The sequence below is a fragment of the Pongo abelii genome, chromosome 12, assembly GCF_028885655.2.
Source record: "Pongo abelii isolate AG06213 chromosome 12, NHGRI_mPonAbe1-v2.0_pri, whole genome shotgun sequence".
NCBI lineage: Eukaryota > Metazoa > Chordata > Mammalia > Primates > Hominidae > Pongo > Pongo abelii.
The window spans coordinates 60,782,626-60,803,794 of NC_071997.2; the positions used below are offsets into that span (position 1 = coordinate 60,782,626).

Sequence of the window (21,169 nt, forward strand, 5' to 3'; positions counted from 1 at the left end):
CGTGGGCAACGTGGACAGAGTTGGTGGGGCTGGAGCTACTGGATAGAAGGCAATGAGCAAAAGGTGAACCAGGTGAGGACCACAGGGTCAGGTCACAAGGGACTTGTCTGCTGTGCTGAAGAGTTGGAGGTTATCTGTCAGTGTCTATACTTGAAATCAGGGGAGGGATGTGATCAGGTGTGTCTGGGGCAGTGCAGAAGGTGCCAGGGAGATCAGGAGATAACCAGAACAGGCAAGGCCCCATACAAAGGGGCAAGGCCAGTGTCAGATGGCAGTGTGACATTAAAGAGGAGGGAACAGATCTGAGAGGGATTCAGGAGGTAGAATCCTCAGGACTGGGTGACTGAGAATTTCCATCCTGGGTAACAGATGGCTGCCAACCCCAGGGCCACGGCAGGAAATGCAGAGGCAGCCTGGATCTGGGTGGGGGGAGCTGGGGAGCAAGGTCACATGGAGGTTTGCACAGGATGAACTGAGGTGAGTGAAGGTGGAGAAGTTGGGGGACCCTGGTGCCCAGAGAGAAGACACAGACAAGACTTCTTGGAGCATCAGGCTTATAGGGCAATGAAGCATCAAGGAGGAGCAGGTCAGGGAGGAGGCTGCAGGGACCCTCCAGAGACTGGCGGCTAGAGCCAAGGCCAGAGGGGCTTTCAGGAAAGAGGGGACAGTCAGCGAAGTCTGATCCTACCAAGGAATCCAGCAGGCCATGGACAAGAGTTTGCTGCACCTGACGACCAAGAAGCCACAGGACCCTGCAGCACCCACCTCCATGCACCCAGCAAACAGCACCCCTTGTTGCCCGAAAGCCAGATGTCTCCATTCCCAGCTCTCAGCCCACCGTCTCTGACTCTCCTGCCTCTCTCCCACCTACCAGAAAAAGAGTCCTTGTCCATCGCAGCCAGGTCCCGGGCCTGGTACATGTAGCAGCGTAGATGGTAGCGGTTCCCATCTTCACCAAGGGAAAAAATAGAGGTGCCAGAGTGAGTGGCTGGAGTGGTTAAGAGCTGGGGCTCGGGGGGAGGTGGAGTCTGTCCCTAGAAAGGGCAGCAGACAGAGGGGCTGAATGAGGGAAACCACACAGGCCACTATGCGAGGTCAGGAGAACAGACCACAGCTTGAAAGCGGACACCTGACTAATTAACGTGTCCTTGGGCCAGGCTAGGGCTGGGGAGAAGAGGTAGAGGAAGAGGGGAGGAGGGGAGGCCAAATAGACAATGGGAGCAGCCATAGAGCACAGGGCCTTAAATGCCTGATCTCAGATTTGAGTGGGTGGACACACCACACAGACAGGCACGGACACATGTGTGCACACACACACACATACACACAGCACTGACCCACTAAAAAGCACACAGACTCAGCTCCCCAGAGCCCCACATACACATCTGATCATATAACTCCATCCAAACAGAAGCATAAGGTGACACACCGTTATCACCCCATAGAGGCCTCGAAGCCTCACTTACAGTCGAATATGCAGGAAATCGTGGGTCTGTTCACACCAAAGCTCAAGGTGGAGACGGACATGGAATCTTCACTCTTGTCATCCATCACGCCGCCCTGGAGACACGAAGCTGGTTATGGCAGATTCTGCCCCCAGGCCTGGGGGTGGCAGGGAGACTAGCCCAGAGAGTTAGATCCCCAGGGCCAGGAGATCTCTCCGCTGCTGAAAGCTGAGCCGTCAGCCTCTAATTTCATTCTGGGGAGCTCATCCTCTCCTAAAAAATCACCAGACTCCAATGTCAAAGCACCAAAGGACTGTAGGAAATCCTTCTCCCGCTCTAGTGAAGACCAGATGGGCCAGAACGGAATTTTTAGTTGTTCCAGGCAAAGAGGTTAGAAGGAATGACTCGAAGGGGCTCTCCAGGGGAGAATCAAATGGGGATCTGCCCACTAGGGACAAGTCCAGTGGAATCGAAATGTGGAGGTTCCAGGCCAGCATCTCTGGGTCCCCATCTCTGCCACCCCCTGCTAACATCAAGCTGGGTCCCAAGCTCTGGAGGAAGCTGCACCACACACCCACCATCTCTCACCAGTTCCCACTCTGCTGAGGGTGGGCAAGGCTCAGGCTGAGGCCAGAGGTGGGGACAGGGGTGGGTGGACAGTCAGGCTTGGAAGCCAAGCTGTCTGTTTACTGTGTATAAAGCTAGATGGTCAGCCCTGCCACCTCGCCCTCATTAGCACTGGGCTCCAACCACTGAGCCACAAACCACTTTGGGGAGCACCAAGACCAGACCACTTCCCTGGGCCAGACACCCAGCTCTCCGATGCACTTTCTCAGCCCAGGGCCAGAAGCCCAAGCCACAGCCTACAGAGGGACTGGGGAGAGTTGGGGGCGGTTACTAGACACCCCGTGCTGTCTGCTCCCCCTGCACTCACTCAGATTTCTCCAAGTGCCTCTCTCCTCTCCCTTCTGCCTACTACCCAAACTGTCGCCTGCTCCATTTCAGAGGGGTGGGGTTAGGTAATAAAACGGTCTCTGCTCCACTTCCTTGTTCAGTCCCACATCTCACAAATGTGTACACACCCTTGAAAGAAAACCCTGGCCTCTTCCTCAGACAGCCCGTTCCTCCCACCCAGGCCCACCCAGAGTGGCCAGTTCCCAGGATTCTTCTGCTGGGCCATCCTGACCTTCACCCTGGAACCATTTCCCAAGAATTTCAACCTCTCCCCAGGCTCTGAAGCTACAAAGCCCCCCAGTGCCTCCAACACAAGACACCACTGCCGCTACTGTGCCCCTGCTCTCCAAACCATGCCCACCCTCAAGGCTCAGTCCCAGACCCCCTTGTCCAAGAAACCTCCCTGGACACCTGTTCTCCCACCTCTGGCCGGCCATCCCCAAGCCAAAACCAGCTTCATCACCCTCGGCCACTATGCAGCTCCTCAGCCTGAATCCTTCGGTGGCCTGGAAAGTCCAGTCCAGTCTTCTCCCAGTCAGACCCCCAGTGACCCACCCTATCTTTCCCCATCCAACACCAAGGCTTTCTTCCCCCAAACCTAGCCCTTGGCTTCAGGCAAACCATGCTCCTCAAAGCTGTCCCAGATGCACTCACTCCCATAGCAAGCTTATGCTGTTCCACAGCCAGAGGTGCCGCCAACCATCCCAGGCCTCCCCGTCTTCAGATCATCTTAGGACACCTAAGCAAAGCCTGCCCTGATCACTCTGGGTCAACAAAGAATTGCATCCTAAAGGTAGGCTGGGTCTTCCTCTGCTCCCTTGCTGCAAAGGGCCTGCAAAACACACACTTGGGAAAGGCTGAGTCCCTCTGTTCTCCCAGGGGACTCTCCAAGGTCCTGCTATCCCTGGGTGGGCTCTGACTTCCACCACAGGACATCCTCATTTCTGACAGGGAGATGCCCGGACTCTCCTCTTCCTTTGGCCACAACTTCAACATGGGCTCTGAAACCAGATTCCTCGGGCTCCAGCTCTGGCCCTGCTGTTTACTACTGGCTGTGTGACTTTGGGCAAGTTGCTTAACTTCTCTGAATCAATCACTTTATAAATTTGGGATAATTACACAGTATCTATTTTAGAGAGTTGCTTTGATTATTAAAGAAGATAGAGAACATGTAGTTCTTAGCACACTTTCTGGTTCACAGTAAATGCTCAAGAAATGCTAGCTACCAATGACCTTATGGGAGAAGGCACAGGGCTTGAGGAGAAGGTGTGTCATAAACTATAAAGTTTGTCATGTGCTGGAAGTGGTGTTCACATCACTCATATTGTTCAAAATGATTCCAAGGTGTAAAAGTGGACATTTCAGTAAGAATCAAGCAAACCAGCAAGGGCCTCTCCCAGTGCCTCCAGGCAGTGGTGGTTTGTACATGGAATTTCTTTCTCCCTTTCTCGCTCTCTCTCACGGACCCAAAGGCCTGAAATCCTCCCTCGTGAACAGGTATGGAAGCCCTGGGCCCCTGCCAGGAGAGGCGTTTGGCCTGGCCCTGCGGCGCTGGCAACCCACTGGAGGGAGCACCAAGCCCAGCAGTGAATGAATGACCACAGAACATCCCCCTGGCTGCAGGGTGTGCAACACCAAACGCAAAGCAAACCTGGGGACCCAGCAGGCCTCTTAGACTTGGGAGGCTGGGACACTAGGGAAAGCTGGTTAGGACGCTGGAAATAAGGCTTGGCCAGCCCCCAGGTGCAATAATGCGTGATGCCTGCATCTCCAGCACCTCCAGCTGCTGGGACACTGGTAAGGGGTGGGAGCAGTGGGAGTAGGGAGGATAGGGGGTGGACTCAGCTGCAGGTAGGCAGGATGGACTCTGTGGTCCTTCTACCTCAGTCCAGCCACACACATGTGCCCCACTCACAGGTAGGGGGCTAGGGTGAATGTAGGGAGGGAGGCACCTCCAGCTCCAGGGCCCCATCCTTCCTCTCTCCCTCCCAGCGCCTGCAGGGACCTCCCTGCTCGCGGATGGCTGCCAGTGCACATCCCCACTCACCTCGCACCTCCTCTAGATGGCCCCCCTCACCGGGCCCCTGTCAGCACCACTTCCAAGGCCTCTGTCTGAGGTTCTGGCAGCACGTTCTGGGTCTCTGTCCAAGGGCAGGGCCTCCTGCCTGCAATCAGAAGCAGCATCTCCCTCTTTGGGATTTCCATGTGGACGTCACTGAGTCCCTGGCCCTGCAAGTGACTGTCCCGCAGGGGGAGGAACCAACGCTCCCTCTGGGAATGCCCCTCACACTGCCTGGGTTCCAAAACCTGACCTGGCTCCAGAGGAGGGGCCCAGCCACACCACACCTGGTCCAGGGGCCTGCTGCCCACCCTTACCCCATCTGCCACCCAAGTGCTGACCTTCTCCCTCTACCTCAGGGAGACAGATGGGGATTGTTGGGAAGAAGCATTACTGAGGGACCAGGGGAGACACCCCCAGAGCCAGGCTGAGGGAAGCCACTAAGCTCAGTCCCTCTTTGTACCGCCTTGATTCACAATCTGGGCAAAATTCCACCTACACGCCTGGCCAACATCCTTATATCCTCTGGTCCACTGGCCCTCCCAGGGGAGCCTGGGCTCTCCATACATCCCCATTAGACCCCAGGAGCAGACGGAAGGCCACCCCTCCCTCCTGGCCCGCTGTGGCCTCTAAATTGAGTCTCTGGCAGTCAAGACACTACCAAACCCCTACACCCGCTACCTGCTCACACCAGCTGGGACACTCTGAGGTCTCCTTTCTTGCCCCCAGGCCCTTGCCCCATGTGTCCCCTGACGTTTCCATGCAGTCTTATCATCAAAGTCACCCTGCAAGGATGTGTTAGGTACCCCTCCTGGGCTCTCTCACTTCGCCCTGAATTTCCCCAGCCACTGCACTCACCACTTTACATTGCGAGCACCCATCTGCTTGTCCCACTGAGAGCCCAGCCAGGTGCCCAGCGTGCACCCATCACCCAGCAGAGCACCTCACAGGCAGCAGGTGCTCAACACATCATTGGTGAACAAGTGAGTGAACTCACGAACAATGGGCACCTGCCTCAGGGAAAGACAACTGTGTCGGCGTTGAGGAGGGCAGATGACACGGGCCGGCCCGGTGGGGATCCGCCAATGTCATGCCTTCTTGATTTTGAAGTACATTCTGGTTTTCAGATGTGGACATCAGCGTGGCTCAAGCTTGGGGAATTTCTCTCAAAGCAAGTAACAAAGCCTCTTAAAAACCCAATCTGGGAACTTTGGGGAAGCATCTCCCTCCCGTCAGTCTCTCCTCTGATGTGTCACCCATTTACGAAACACCTACTCTGTGCCAGGCATTGCCCATTCAAGTTGTGAAATGGTCATTGCTGCTCATGTGGCCAGTGGCACCTGCCCAGAGAGGCCATCCCTGCCCATCCTATTGAAAATTGCATTCTAACACACATAGCCTCACATGCACCTACACAGGGCTACTGTGGAAAATGCGGGGCTCTTCAACCTTGGCATTATTGACATGTGGGGCTAGAATATTCTTTGCTATGAGGCTGTCCTGTGCATTGTAGCATGTTTAGCAGCATCCCTGGCCTCTACCTGTTAGATACCAGTAGCATCTCCACTGAGTTATGACCACTAAAAATGTCTCCAGACATTGCCCAATATCCCCTGTGGCCAGGTTAGGGGGAACTGTGCCCTGTAGAGAACTAGTAGTGAAAACTGAATGAAATGATACCCCACAGTCCTTGGCAGGTACCCGGTTTAACTCTTTCATCTCTCTAGGCTCTTGTTAGATAATACTCCTCCCCTCTGGCCTTCTGTAAATTTCTTGAATTCATAATCTTTCCTCTGCCACCGGGCCTTTACACAGGGATGTCCTCTCCATTTGGAATGTCTTCTCAAATGAGCTAACTCAGGCTCTTCCTTAGCTGCATCATCTCTGAGGCATGGGCACCTTCTTGGCTGCCCAGCCTTCAGCAGCAGCCCCTACCCAGCCTCTCCTAGCTTCTCCCCTGAATCTACCCTCCATGTATGCAGGCAAGACATACACACTCCTTTATCCCCTGCACCCAGCCCAACATCGGGCATGTAGTGGGCATCCAATGAAGATTTATCACATGCTATCAATCAACAGAATTCCCTCGCCCTAAGCCACATGTGCAGCACCCAGGCCTAAGGTCCCAGGGCAAAGGACAGGCAAGGTGCATCAGATAGCACCTCCTACCTTCAGGAAGCTCAGAGTCGGGTCTGATGTTACTGTGGAAAAAGGGATTAATGTGGACTCACTTACAACCCAGGATGAGGCCATCTGTGAGGTTGGATGGAATGGGGTAGGCCTTTGGAAGCCCCTTCAGGAAGGCTTCCTGGAGGAGAGGAAGGAGGGTGCTGGAACTGGGAGAGCAGCAGCAGCACACTGGAGCTTAGAGGAAAGGCTTGGCCAGGTGGACAAGGCCAGGACAGGGAGGGCTGCTTTGCCTCTGCTCCCACTCTGAGCCCCGTGCAGAGCCAAGCTGTAGGAGAGGCTGATGCCCTGGTTTCTGCCCACCCACCTTTCACCCCCACTCACACACACACACACTCTTGCCCAGCCCCAGGGCCAGGCCCAGGGCATTGGGTTTCCCACAGTCACATTCCTGCCTTGATAGCTCATGCCACCGCAACTCCCAGGCTGGGGCTGGCAGCCACGCGGTCTGTGGCCACGCACTCCACCTTGGGCTAGCTGTGTAAGGGATCTTGCTGCTCGTCCAGGGGACTGGGTGGCCTCCAACCCACTGCTGCCCGGCTGGAAGCCACGGCTCCCTGGAGGAGCCTGAGCATAGGAATATGAGGAACTCTCTGCCTCCCAGAGCCACAGGGCTCCTCCAGGGGTCCCCACAGCCAATGGCCAAACTCACCTGAGTCTGCCAAGGACTAATATCCAAGGACCACAGCCGGGAGGAGATAGTCAGGTTCTGGGGAAACACAGCCTACAAAGGGGACTCCTCAACCCACCTAAATCAGATCAGTACCAAGATTGAGCCCACCAGCATGTCTGAGATTCCTTCTGCACCACGGGGTGTCTGTGCCCTCTGTCTGCAGACCCTCTGTTTGCAATGGTGCCTTGCTCTAAACAGGGCCTAGAGTTCTGGCTCAGGATCTATAAAGTGGAGATAGTAAGGTGACAGAAGGGCCACAACAGGGGTGGACACAGCAACAAGTCACAGGCTAAGCAGTGAGGCTTCCTGGGGCTGAGCAGGCAGGGGAAAGCCCCACAGTGGCCAGAAAGGAAACATCTCAGGGGCTACCAGGAAGGCCACAGAGACCTTCCCTGCTCCAGCAGAGTCAAGCAGATGGGTGTGGACCAGCTGGAGGCTGGCTACCGTCCTTCACTTTATGGGGAGGACTCAACTCCTACACAGGATGGGCCTGAAGAGCACCTGTGGCAGGGCTGTTGGAAGAGGCACTACTGCTGGGGGCCATCCCCCATCTCTTATGTAAAAGGGGTCAGGGGGCCCCTGAGAGCAGCAGGTGCTGGAGTGAGCGCATGTGGTTCACGAGAGCAGATTATATTTTCAGGAATTCTGCAAGCCAGTTGTTAAACACAGCCATTAGTAAAAATTAAATCATATACATTTACCACTAAAGAAACAATATTTAAAAACTCAAGGTGGTAAATATTGAAATCATTCTAATTTCTTTTCTTTTTTTTTTTTTTTTTTTTTGAGATGAAGTCTTGCTCTGTCACCCAAGCTGGAGTGCAGTGGCGCAATCACAGCTCACTGCAGACTTAACCTCCCTGGGTTCAAGCAATCCTCCCACCTCAGCCTCCCAAAGTGCTGAGATTACAGGCATGAGCCACTATGCCTGGCCCATTCTAATTCTTGTACTACCTTTTCCCGTTATCTCTGCTCCTGAGGCTGCTTCCATCTCATGTATCTGCGATGGAAATATTATGTATCAGTGTGCTACTGCCCGTCTCTTCCCAGCTCTGTGTTCAGTGGTGCCACATAGCTAGCTTGAAATTGGTCATGGCAGGAACAGCTACACCATGGAAATCAGCAAATGCTACAAACCAGGGCTGGGGATTGTTTTGTTTTGTTTTGTTTTGTTCTGGAGACCTAGTTGTTAAACATTGACCAGCACAGTTCTAGGGTGACCTTCCAGGTCTTCACCATCTTCACTCTCTTCACTACGGGCTTTGCTGGGACATCCAAATGCCAACACAATGATGTAGTGTACACTACTATAAACCCTGCACAACCCAACCATTATCCATAAAATGTTTCACAATATTCATGGGAGGAAACACAGCTAAACAATTACTACTTGGCTTCTCGGTTGCCTCAGTTTGCTTAAGTGTAAAATGAAATGGGAGTGCTGACAGACCCTATCTCCTAGAATTGCTGGAAGGGTTAAATGAGATACTATGCGGACAGGGCAGAAGGCAATGGCTGGCCCATGGTACATGCCCTAGAACAAAAGTTGACAGACTTTGTCTATAAAGGGCCAAGTGCTAACTACTTTTGACTTTGTGGGCCATAGGGTCTCTGCTGCAACTGTTCGGCTGCTGTTGTAACACAAAAGCAGCCACAGGCACTACGTAGGTGAATGAGTACCAGCTGTGTGCCAATAAAGCCTTTTTTTTTTTTTCTGAGATGGAGTCTCCCTCTGTCTCCCAAGCTGGAGTGCAATGGCATGATCACAGTTCACTGCAACCTCTGCCTCCCAGGTTCAAGCAATTCTCCTGCCTCAGCCTCCTGAATAATTTTTGTATTTTTAGCAGAGATGGGGTTTCACCATATTGGCCAGGCTGGTCTCAAACTCCTGACCTCAGGTGATCTGCCTGCCTTGGCCTCCCAAAGTACTGGGATTACAGGTGTGAGCCACCGGCCAATAAAGCCTTATTTACAAAAGCAGGCAGAGGGCCAGATTTGGCCTGTGGGGCATAGTTTGCTGACCCCTGCTCCATAAGAGGAGGTTATTATTTTTGTTGTGTTTTTAGCATTCCCACCTGATAAGCAAGAAAACTGGGGCCCAGAGAGGTTAAGGTCTTCCCTGGGGCTACACAGCAAATTAGCTGGCAGAACCTGGGGTCCTCCTGCCCACTCTCAAGGCTCTTCTCAGGCTCCTACTACCCCATCAGAGCTCAAAGTACCTGAGCAAAGTTCTGGAGCTACAGATGGTTGAATGCCAAGTCAGGGCTGTGGGGAACCCAGGGCCCACTTCATTTCCCTGGCTGCTCCAGCCTCAGCTTGCAGGGAAACCCCACACAGGCCAGGAGCCCAAGCCAAAGGAGGGGAACCCTTTAAAAGACAGAATGGAACGCAGGAACACACAGACTCCCTTTCTAATCAGGGCTGATTGCAACCTTAAGTGGAATAGCAGGCGAGAGTGCAACCCCATTTAATTTACAGCTGGAGCCAGGGCTTGGAAGCAGCTGCTAAACTCCTTGCGAAACTACTGGCTGGCCCCTGGGGAGCTGAGGGTGGAATCAGGAAACCTGGAGAATCCACGATGCCACGTGTGGGCTGGCGCAAGCATGTATGCGTGTGTGTTTGTCCCTCTAGGGTTTCCATGTCTCCACATGTGGACGTTGCAGAGAACACTGGAGCAGGTTTCATCCCATGCCAGGGTGCCTTGGTAATTAGGACAACTCTATGGCCCAGTTTGCCTGGAATGGTCCTACTTACGCCTGTTTTTCTAGTATGATTATTAATAGTGTTCCAGACCGGACAGTAAATTATATGGTCACTCTAGCAATGTCAGATGAACACCCTCATGCATGTACAATGACCCACATGGGTGATACCCAACACATGCGCCCAACTGTAACACACTCCTCTGCAGCCATGAATCTGGGCTCTGGCATTTTGCCTGAGGCACATGGACACGCAATAGAATCCTCCAGACCTTGGGGTTCAAATCTTGAGCGAGACAGATGCAGGGTCCACGCATTTAGAGTTACCCAAATTGTCCCCTACTGTGGGGCAGTAGGAAGAGCAGCGAGGCCTCTGCTTGAGAGGAGATCCAGCCCTCAAGCCGCCCATGCTAGCACAATGCCAGGTATAGAACAGGTGCTCAACTTGAATATTCAAGAAACAGAGTCCAGAGATCCACAGAGCTGCCTTCCAACACCCCAGCCCCAGCCCCAGCCATAGGCCTTGTTTCCTAATGAGGTAAACCCCTCGCACCTCCCAGGGCCTGCCCTTGCTCATAGTGCCAGCTCTGGGAACCAAGCCTGGGTCCCCTGCCCACAGCATGGCTTCCTTCAGGTGCAGAGCCGCCCCTCCCTCCCCATCCACATCTGACCTCCTTTTCAGCCAGCTCAAGTCCCAAATTACTCCTCTCTGGAACCAGCCTTTCCCTGACCCACTTCCCTGCACTTCTGACTCCCAACTGGCCTTGCCTCTCCGGCTCAGGCTTGAGCCGCCTGTCTCTGAGGGTCCTCTCTACTGCAGTTGGGACGCTGGCCTCCAACAACCCTTTGGAGGTTTCCCAGGGTTGGGGCCGGGGGGCCAGCTCCTCTCTAGCTGCCCGACTGCCCCAGGACTGCCAAGCTGCCTGGCTATCAGGTGAGGAGAAGCCTGCCCAGGGCAGAGGCCTCTAGCCAGCAGCATCCAATCCTCCTACCCTGGGACTCCACCACAAAGGGACTCCATGGAGCAGGAGGGACATGATGCCCTCATAGACGTGGGGGAATGAAAGCGCCAGATGGGGGTTTGGCTGCTGGTCAGGGGACACCTGGAGAGAGGGGCAGAAGAGCCACTGCCCGGACCTTGGTTCTAGCACCGACTCATGCTGTGCTGCTGGACATCCCCACTCAGGCCTCATCCAAGGCGACATTAGGGCTCGGAGTCGTTCCAGAGCAGCACTGTCCAGTAGACCTTCCTGCAGTGATCAAACTGTCAACGGCTGCACTGCCCAATGTGGTAGCTGGCCACTCGGCAGGTGTGGCTACTGAGCACTGGAAATGTGGCCTGTCTGGGGAATCAAATGTTCTTATTCTGATTACTTTAACTGTAAACTTAAGTAGCCACCCACAGCTAGTGGCTACTGTGTGGGAGAGCACAGCTCTAGAGCCTCAGTCTCCCCAGCTGTAAAATGGGGCTAATAATAGAATCCAGCCTTCTGGGGTCACTATGAGATGATGCATACAAAGCCTGGTTTTTAGCACATGGTAAAATCAATATTAATAATTCTTATCCTCTATGGGGTCCTGGATCCCCTGGAGCATTGGATAAAACCATGGCCCTTACACCAGATCATACATGCGTGCGTGCACATGCACAACTTTGCATCCAGTATCAAGATGCTCCTACAGCTCCCAAGGCAGGTCAGGCATGCCTTTAGAAAATGAAAGTTTCTTCCAGCAGCAAAAATCTCCAAGACTCTGAGCACACGTCGCCGACATTTCTGTCCCTCCCCTCCCTGCCAGGCCCAGGCATCTCAGAGAACCCTTCCCAACACTCAAGCCAAGCACAGAGGCAGGGCTTGGAAAAATCCTCGATCATGGAGGGCAGGCCCAGGGCAAGGGCAACAGGATGGATTCTGTGAGCTCATCCCGGCAGCCGTCACCAGAGTTCCCAGAGAGGCCGGTGGCGTCAGGAGGGGGTGACTGGGTGGGAGGCGGCGGTGGTGGCTGCTGTGGCCACAAGGGGTGTGGGGTGGAGAGGGAGGCTGGATGGAACGCGCTATAATAGCGGCTTTGTGCTCTGCTTCCCAGCTCCCTGGGAACGCCAGGAAGATTATGAAACCCGGTGTCTTTGGAAATGCCAGGATATTAGCTGGAAAAAGAATAATACGAAAATAAAATAATGCTCGGGATGGAGACAGCAGACGATTAGCAGACGGAGCCAGGGCCTCCCGCTCCGTGGAAGGAGCCAGGCTTGGCCCCTGCAGAAGGTTTCAGGGAAAGGCTGCCCGTGCTAATGAGCAGACAGGGCCTGCCTTCCAACAAGACGTCTTCCAGAGGGGAGCTGGCAGGCAAGGCCCAGCTCGCTGGTGGACGTGTGGGTCAGAGAAAAGGTGGCAGGAGGCAAGGGGGCACCACAGACCTGGTCCAGAACTGTCAGATTACCAGCAAGGCTACCTGGCTTCTACCCACGGTCCTTCCCCAGCCCCTGCATGGCCTGCCTCCCAACATCCTTCTTCAAGAAGCCTCCCCTCATTAGACACTGCCACTCTGGAATGACTCTTATTCTACCTCCAACACTTCAAAGACACAGATTCTAGGGGTTTAGTTGCACTCACATGTGAACATCTCTCTTCTTGATCAGACAGGAGTTCCCCATGAGCCAGGCCTCCACCATCAGATCAGGGGATCATTAGAGGTAAAGACCACATTTCCCCCACCAAACAGCAGGGAGAACATGTCATCTTGCCATACCTCCCTCTCCAGGACCCTGGCCACACACCTCCCAGCAGGAATGCACATGCTCTGCCTCTCTCAGAAGGGAGAGAGGCCAATGGGAGCCCCATCTTGATGAGGCACTTTGTACTTCACATCTGTGCTACTCCGAGATGGCCCCTGGACCAGCGGCATCAGCATCATGTGGAGGCTTGTTAGACACAGAGACTCTCGGGGCCCACCAGACCCTGAATCAGAGTCTGCATTTTAACAATATCCCCAAACGGTGCCTGCTTTTGCTAAGTCTGAGAAGCGCTTCGCTACATGCATCGTCATTCATCCTTAAAATGGCCCTGGGATTCAGTTACTTGCACGAGTGAGGTAACAGAGTTGCTAATGGCATGAGTGACCTGTCCACAGCTAGTAAGCAGGGAAAGCAGAATTCGAGCCACAGAGGCCTCACCCATCCCACCAATGAATCACCAGGCATCAGGGACCCATGGGCAAAGACCAGCTCTCAGGACAGAAGCCAGGTCCTAGCACCCAGAAAATCCAACCACCTTCCCCAGGAGGCAGGGAGGACCTTAGCCCCAGTGCTGTGCTGGGGCATCAGGACATCCCGGGACAAAGACAGCAGCTCGGCAGCGGGAGCCCAAACCGTTCTGGGTCCCAGCAGGAAGACAGAAACGTGACTGTGGAGGGGGAGTGTGAGTGTGAAAAAGTGTGTGTGTGGGGGGGTGTGCATGTGATTGTGTATGTGTGAGTGTGTGTAAGAGAGTGTATGTCAGAATGTGTGTGTGTCTATGTGTTGGTGTGTATGAGTGTGTAGAGTGTGTTGGTGTGTGTGAGGGTATGTGTGTGATTGTGTACATGTTAGTGTGAGAGAGTGGGGGGGTGCATGAGAGTGGGTGTGTGTGTGTGTTGGTATATATGGGAGTGTGTAGAGAGAGTGTGTTGGTGTGTGTGAAGGTATGTGTGAGAGTGTGATTGTGTATGTGTTAGTATGTATGGGTGTTAGTGTGTGGGGGTTTTGTATGAGTGTGTATGTGTGCGTTAGTGTGCTTGTTGGTGTGTATGAATGTGTGGAGAGAGTGTGTGTTGGTGTCTTGGTGTAACAGAGTGTGTTGTTGTGTATGAGTGGAAAGAGTGTGTGTGTTGGTGTGTATGTGTGTGTGTTGGTGTGTAAGACAGTGTGTGAGTGTGTGTCACTCAGGTATAGAGTCTTCCAGACAGTCAAGTGGGCCTACGGCCCTGTCCAAATGCCAGACACACCTAAACCTTCCAAAACTCTCTGGTCCTCCAGCTGCAGGTCTGTGGGATCCGCCCTCTGAAGCCACCGCCTCCCTCTCTGGTTCTCTCTGCCAGCCAAGCTGTCCCAGGACTCGGGGCTTTGCCACTTTGGTCTCTTCCATGTATCACAGGCAAGTCACAGGTGAATTACAATCCATCACCCGACCATGGCTGCTGACTTCACGCCTGGTTTCAGCGATCCCTCAGGACAGTCTCTTCCACAAGAAGAATACGCAGATCGGTCTCTCTGCTTCTGGGAAGTGCCCCCCTCATTCTCCCAGGCGCTGAGCCATGAAAGCTTGGCCTGGGTCCCCCAGCCTTGTCACTTTCTTCCTCCAGGCCCTAGCCAGCCCCAGGGCCCATCCACGCTTTGTCCACGTGTCTCCAGTCACCTCTTCCCCACTCCTGGCCCCCTCGGCTCCCGCTCCAGCCTTCCTGCCCTGGGCCGCCTGGCAGGCAGCCGTCAGCTGTCTCCCTCACACAGCACTTCACCGTGTGTGTCAGCCTTGCCAGGGCCAACCGTGAACTCATCACAGCCTGCCCCACCCCGCCCTGCGGCCTGGCAACCACAGGGTCCCCACTGTCCACCTCTGACCCTTCCCTCCCCAAACCCTGCAGTCCCACCTCCCTCCACCTCAGCCCCACGGCCTCACGCCAGGTGGTCACCTCTCCTGGATCTCTACCCAAGACTCCTGGGGTTTCCTGATGGGAGGCTCTGCCTCCCAAGCATCCTCCGTGGCTGCTTGACTGATGGTCCTAAAGCCCAGCTCTGACCAGAGCACTCCTCTTGTCAACAACTCATACTGGCTCCCTACTGTTCTGGTCACCGTCTGGACCATCTGGAGCTCTTTGCCCAACATTGCTTTGGTTTTTGTTTTTTGTTTTTCTTTTCAGAAGCTCCTCTCCCCAGTCTGGTGGCACTGTCAATCACAGAGAAGGGGCATGGCCCATGCCGGCCAATCAGAACGCTCCATCCCTCACCCAGGTGCAGGGGCTGGCTGGGCACCACCAGGCAGAGCCGGTCAGTCATGCCCAAGACTTCACTGACATTACTGACAAAACAGAGTGTAGCGCTGTGGGCTGGGCTACTTTATCTAGCAGGACTTTGCTGGCTGGAGGGATGATGTTGGCCTTTTGTCACCAGCAGCATCTTTGCTACCACACAGAGAGCGCCCGTGTGAGACAAGGCCAAGACAGGGGTGCGAGTGCTGGGGACACTGTGTGAACCTGTTTCCTGCCAGGCCTAATGCCTGCTTCACCTCTTGGGTTCTTCCCAGCTCTGTGAGCCCACAAACCACTTTTCTTCTCAGCCCCTTTGAGTGGAGCTCTGGCTCATGAAAACAGATCCTGATTACACAGGGTGCTTTCCTGGCCTTCTCAGACCTGGCCCTGACTCTAAGGCCTGCCAAGGTCTTTATACCCCACCCCTCAGCTAGAGCCGCAGGACCATCACCAGCCCCTGCCCAGTGCCCAGGCCAGGCCCTTTCTGACTCAAAGCAGAGGGGGCCACAGAATACCAGCCCCACCCCAGAAGGCTCCCCAGCTGCTCTGACCTGGGCAGCAATTCCATCCTATCCGGCCCCACCCTGGCCGGAAGACCAGTCCATAGCCCAGAGAGCCGAGAGCTCCGCTACCTCCCCTCAGCCTCCCCTTGACCTGGCCCCAGGACAAGGGAGGGGCTCTCTCCGAAGCCTGTGGCAGGCTCCTCTGATGTCCTCAAGCCCCCAGAGAGCTTCCTCTCCTATACTGCCACTGCTGGGCCTTGTCCACCATCGAGGCCTGAGACTGACAGAGCCTCCCCAGCCCACCCACTCCCTCTCAGGGCCACTGCTGGCTTCACCACCCTGCCAGTGGCCAGCCCGACAGATCCTGAGCCTCCCCACGGCACTCCTCCAGCCTTCAAAGCCAGGCTGTCCTACAGATAGGTGCCCAGCCTGACCCCAACCACACAGCTGGCTTCACATGGACACCCTCAAATCCCATGGGGCTCGCTCCCTAGGGCCCCAGCCCAAACCCCTAGGGAGGTGCCAGTCCTGGCTGGATTTCACAGGGAGTGGCTCCTTCTCCAGAGCAGCAGAGTGGGGACTGGCTGTGTGCCAGTACCGAGTGCTCGCTCAGACTGTCCCCGAGGTACCTGCTCCTCTCTTTTGGGGAGCCCATCACCCAGGCCCTGGAGAACCTTGAGCCTACCCCAGTTCCACTGGCTACAGAAAGCGCACCCTGGGCAGGAAAGCTACCCTGGGGCTCAGCTTCTAACAGAAAGTGCACCCTGGGCAGGAAAGCCATCTGGGGCTCAGCTTCTAAGGCACACCTCTTCCCCAAAATTGCTGGGGATGCCCATGAGATGGTCTCTGCCTCAAGAGGATGTACATGCAACCAAGGACACTCTGGGGCCACAAGACCTCTCTCACTCCTCCCATGGGCCTCCTCGCCCATCTTCATGCCAGCCAGCCAGGCACAGGCCAGCCAGATGGCCAAGGCCATCTTCCCCTCTGCTTTCATCTTGACACCCCCAAGTAGTAGCAGCAAGTGTTTCAGTACCAAGGAAGGAGCTTTTTCATTTTAGAAGAACACCCAGACTGGGGCTGCTTTCCCCACATGCCACCCCACAGGTACTGACGCCAGGATGACCAGCCAGTGTTCCATCCAAAAGTCCTAACCTTGGGTCCCTGCGCCTCTCCCACATCAGCCCGAACAGCCCTGGGAAACCAAGATACACCCCACCCGAACCAGGACAAGTGCAGCCCCACATACCAGGGCCCCCTCAAGGGCAAACACAGCTGCAGGCCCCGTCTTCTCCAGTGGCTCCATGCGACGGCGCCAGCGGCGGCGGCGGAAGGCATCTGTCTTGCGGTACTCGAGGTGGAACTTCCAGCCAAAGAGAGAGGCGTATTCCCAACCCTCGCCCTCCGCCTCCGCCTGCCTGTGCTGCAAAAGAGAAGGGGCAGACTCAGAGGCCGGTGGGAAGGCTGGGGGAGTTCTGTGCTCAGCTCCACCTTTGCCTTCCTGTCCTCCATGACAACTCCCCACCAGCTCCCACACGAGCACCCTCCAGGTGGGAAAACCTGGGAGGGCCACCTAGAGGAGAGGGGCTTTCTGCAGCCACAGGAACCCCAGGTTAGAAAATCAGGAGGGGAGGCCAGGCATGGTGGCTCATGTCTGTAATCCCAGCTACCAGGGAGGCTGAAGCAGGAGAATTGCTTGAACCTGGGAGGTGGAGGTTGCAGTGAGCCGAGATAGCACCACTGCACTCAAGCCTGGGCGACAGAATGAGACTCCATCTCAAAAGGAAAAGAAAAAAAGAAAAAAAAAAGAAAAATCAGGAGGGGAGAGGAGGCTCCATGGGCTGCGGGGAGAACCAAACAGCCAGAAAGGGAAGGTAAGCTGACGCAGTGATGAAAACACTGGGCTTTTGACTTGCTTATTTGTTTGAATTCTGGGTGGATTTCATGAATCCAAAGTTTTCTTGTCATTTCCGTTTTCATCTTCACATCCTGTAGTGGGTCTGCAGCTCAGAGGTAAAAGGAAGATCCTATTTCCCAACCACAGCCAATTTCACCCCCGGGAGCTAGACCCAACTTAGCTGTGGAGGCACCCCTGTACCTCGTTCATGGGGTCCCTTTCCTGGGCCTGAAGGGAGTCCTGGGAGCCCCCTTGCCATTCAGCTCCTGGGAGAGGGTGACCTGGCACTGTTGTCAGACACCACCTGAGGTCTGGGCCAGGAGCACAGTGACAAGGGCCAGACCTGGAGGCCAGCTGTGCCACTCTCCAGGAAGGATGCTGGCTGTGGGGTGGTGGACAAGGCACATGAGCCTGGGCAGGCTTTGCCTCTGTCTGCTGGGCGCCCCTTCAGGGAGAAAGTTGAATCTGTCTGGTTCACAGCACCAGGAACAGCTGGTTGTCCAAAAGCCTTGCCCCTCCCTGGACGCAGCAACAGTCCTCTCTAGGTTCTCTGCCCCCAAGGAGAAAGGAAGGAACCTGGGTCATGCCACAGGCTACTCCTGGACTAAGGGAGGTCCGGTTCTTGAGCCAAAATTCAAATGTGTGTTTAGGAAGGAAGATCATAGACCAAGAAGGTCCAAGGCAGGCGGGCACAGAGGCTGAGCAGCACACAGGCCCCTGTGTGACCCCGGAGCAAGTGCATGTGCTTGCGTGTGCTCATCCATGTGCACGACGGGCCTGACAGTATCCCGTGGCATCTGTGCTCGACTGTGGGCATGTGTGCTTGCATTGCATGAATGCCAACGGGGCCCACCCCAGCCCCCTCACCAGCCAGCGTACACGTGTGGCGCACCCATCCCCAGCTGCCATCAGCATCGACAGCTCCCAGCTCCCAGAAGCCACCTGCTCCAGGGAACCCCCATGCTAAAGGAAACCCCCTCACTGAAGAGATAGGTATGTGCCCCAGCTCACCGCAGCAACCCCAAGCCTAGACAGATGGCTGAGAGGATACAAAGCCCAGCCCTGCCTCCAGGTGAGGATTCTGTGGTGTTCCGAGTTGTGCACCTCCCCAGGCCACAGCTCAGGCCACAGCTGACCTGCCTGAAGCCACATCCTTGCTCCTCACACTCCCGAGGGCACTGCCCCAATAACGTGCAGCCAAATCCACGTCTTAGCTTCTGTCTCCAGGAAACCCAGCCTAAGACACAGTCTGTGGGTGTCTTTCCATCTTCCAGGTTGGTGTGTGAACTTTGCATGTGACCTCCTGTAATCATGGGCATCTGAGTGTGTCTGTCTATAAGCATCTGTGGGTGTGCTGGGTGCAATCTGTGGGTGTGCTGGGTGTGATCTGTGGGTGTGCTGGGTGTGATCTATGCTGGTTGTGATCTGTGCATGTGCTGGGTGTGATCTGTGCTGGGTGTGATCTGTGTGTGCTGGGTGTGATCTGTGGGTGTGCTGGGTGTGATCTGTGGGTGTGCTGGGTGTAATCTGTGTGTGCTGGGTGTGATATGTGCTGGGTGTGCTGGATGCAATCTGTGCTGGGTGTGCTGGGTGTGATCTGTGCTGGGTGTGATCTGTGGGTGTGCTCGGTGTGATCTGTGCTGGGTGTGCTGGGTATGATCTGTGGGTGTGCTGGGTGTGATCTGTGTGTGTGCTGCGTGTGATCTGTGCATGTGTTGGGTGTGATCTTTGAGTGTCTTGGGTGTGATCTGTGCTGGGTGTACTGGGTGTGATTTGTGTGTGCTGGGTGTGAACTGTATGGGTGCTGAGTGTGATCTGTGTGTGTGCTGCGTGTGATCTGTGCATGTGCTGGGTGTGATCTTTGGGTGTTTTGAGTGTGATCTTTGTGTGTGCTGCGTGTGATCTGTGCATGTGCTGGGTGTGATCTTTGGGTGTTTTGGGTGTGATCTGTGCTGGGTGTACTGGGTGTGATCTGTGTGTGCTGGGTATGAACTGTATGGGTGCTGAGTGTGATCTGTGTGTGCTGGGTGTGATCTGTGTGTGATCTGTGGGTGTGCTGAGTGTGATCTGTGGGTGTGCTAGGTGTAATGTGTGTGTGCTGAGTGTGATCGGTGCTGGGTGTGCTGGGTGTGCTGGGTGTGATCTGTGCTGAGTGTGCTCGGTGTGATCCATGCTGGATGTGATCTGTGGGTGTGCTGGGTGTGATCTGTGTGTGGTGGGTGTGATCTGTGCATGTGCTGGGTGTGATCTGTGTGTGTGCTGGGTGTGATCTGTGTGTGTGCTGGGTGTGAGCTGTGTGTGCTGGGTGTGATCTGTGTGTGTGCTGGGTGTGATCTGTGTGTGCTGACTGTGATCTGTGCATGTGCTGGGTGTGATCTGTGGGTGTGCTGGGTGTGATCTGTGCTGGGTGTGCTGGGTATCATCTGTGTGTGTGCTGGGTGTGATCTCTGTGTGTGCTGGGTGTGATCTGTGTGTGCTGGGTGTGATCTGTGTGTGTGCTGGGTGTGATCTGTGCGTGTGCTGGTGTGCTAGGTGTAATCTGTGTGTGCTAAGTGTGAACTGTGGGTGTGCTGGGTGTGAACTGTGGGTGTGTTGGGTGTGATCTGTGTGTGCTGAGTGTGAACTGTGGGTGTGTTGGGTGTGATCTGTGTGTGTGTGCTGGGTGTGATCTTTGGGTGTGCTGGGTGTGATCTGTGCATGCACTGGGTGTGATCTGTGGGTGTGATCTGTGTGCTGGGTGTGATCTGTGTGTGTGCTGGGTGTGATCTATGTGTTGGGTGTGATCTGTGTGCTGGGTGTGATCTGTGGGTGTTCCCAGTGTGATCTGTGTGCTGGGTGTGATCTGTGTGTATGCTGGGTGTGATCTTTGGGTATGCTGGGTGTGATCTGTGAGCACCTCCAGTGAGTCCCAGGTGTCTGTGCATGCTGTGTGCACACATGCATGTGTCTGTGTGCATGCAGGTCTGCATCTGTGCCTGCTGGCCACCTGTGACCAGAGGCCTCGCTCCCACCCACCACCCACTGGCTCACCCTCTTCAGTGCTTCCATTTGGCTGAGATCCCTCCTGCGCAGGCGCACCCAGCGCCGCCGTCGGTGTGTGTAGTACATCTTCTCAGCAGGGACCCAGTGCTTCGGCTTCCGCTCCGGGGGGATGGTGATGCTATACTCCCAGCCTGGGGGAGGGGGAACCCGTCACTCATTGCTTGGCAGTTCCCCGCATCTCTCCTGGGACCATCTCTCCTGGGACCATCTCTGAATTTGGGGCATGGTCACAGACTCTTGAGCAGCCACTGACTCTCGGTCCTAATTTGTAGCTTGGAGTGGGGGTGCCTTCAAGAAGTATCCCTGGGTGAAATGGCCCAGTGAAGGGCCCTGGCATTCAGTTGTCCCCACCAGCATGGCTTGAGAGCTTGCCGGGGATGGGGCTCGCCAGGCTCCACATGCTGCCCACCTTGCTCATCGACAGCCCGGTTGAGGTCTGTGGACCATTCTTCATCTTCCCACTTCCAGCCCAGTGGGCACTCAATGTCATCCTTGGGAAGCACCTTCTCCCCGTTCTAAGGACAAAACCGAACAGGCAAGCAATGAGAGGAGACAGACAGATGTGAGCAGGGAGGCAGAAAAGATGCAACTTGACAACATACGTCCTCCAAGTCCCAGACAGAAGGGCAGAGCCCCAGAGTCAGTGTCCTGCCACCACTGCACCCCACACTTTCCCTCTGGAAACCAAAGCATGAAGGCTCTGGAG

General features: G+C 55.1%; 1 protein-coding gene across 16 annotated transcripts in view; it reads right to left on the reverse strand.

Annotated features, from left to right (window-relative positions):
* The window catches only part of DYSF (dysferlin), a 251,913-nt gene that overhangs the window by 96,354 nt on the left and 134,390 nt on the right, over positions 1-21,169 (reverse strand). For all 16 annotated transcript variants that reach the window (XM_024242004.2, XM_024242000.2, XM_024242002.2 and 13 more), the window contains 5 exons: positions 20,873-20,978; positions 20,452-20,594; positions 16,774-16,947; positions 1,467-1,560; positions 872-949 (listed from right to left, as the gene is read on the reverse strand). In XM_024242004.2, coding sequence (XP_024097772.1) covers positions 872-949; positions 1,467-1,560; positions 16,774-16,947; positions 20,452-20,594; positions 20,873-20,978 — 595 coding nt within the window. The remainder of the gene's footprint in view (positions 1-871; positions 950-1,466; positions 1,561-16,773; positions 16,948-20,451; positions 20,595-20,872; positions 20,979-21,169) is intronic.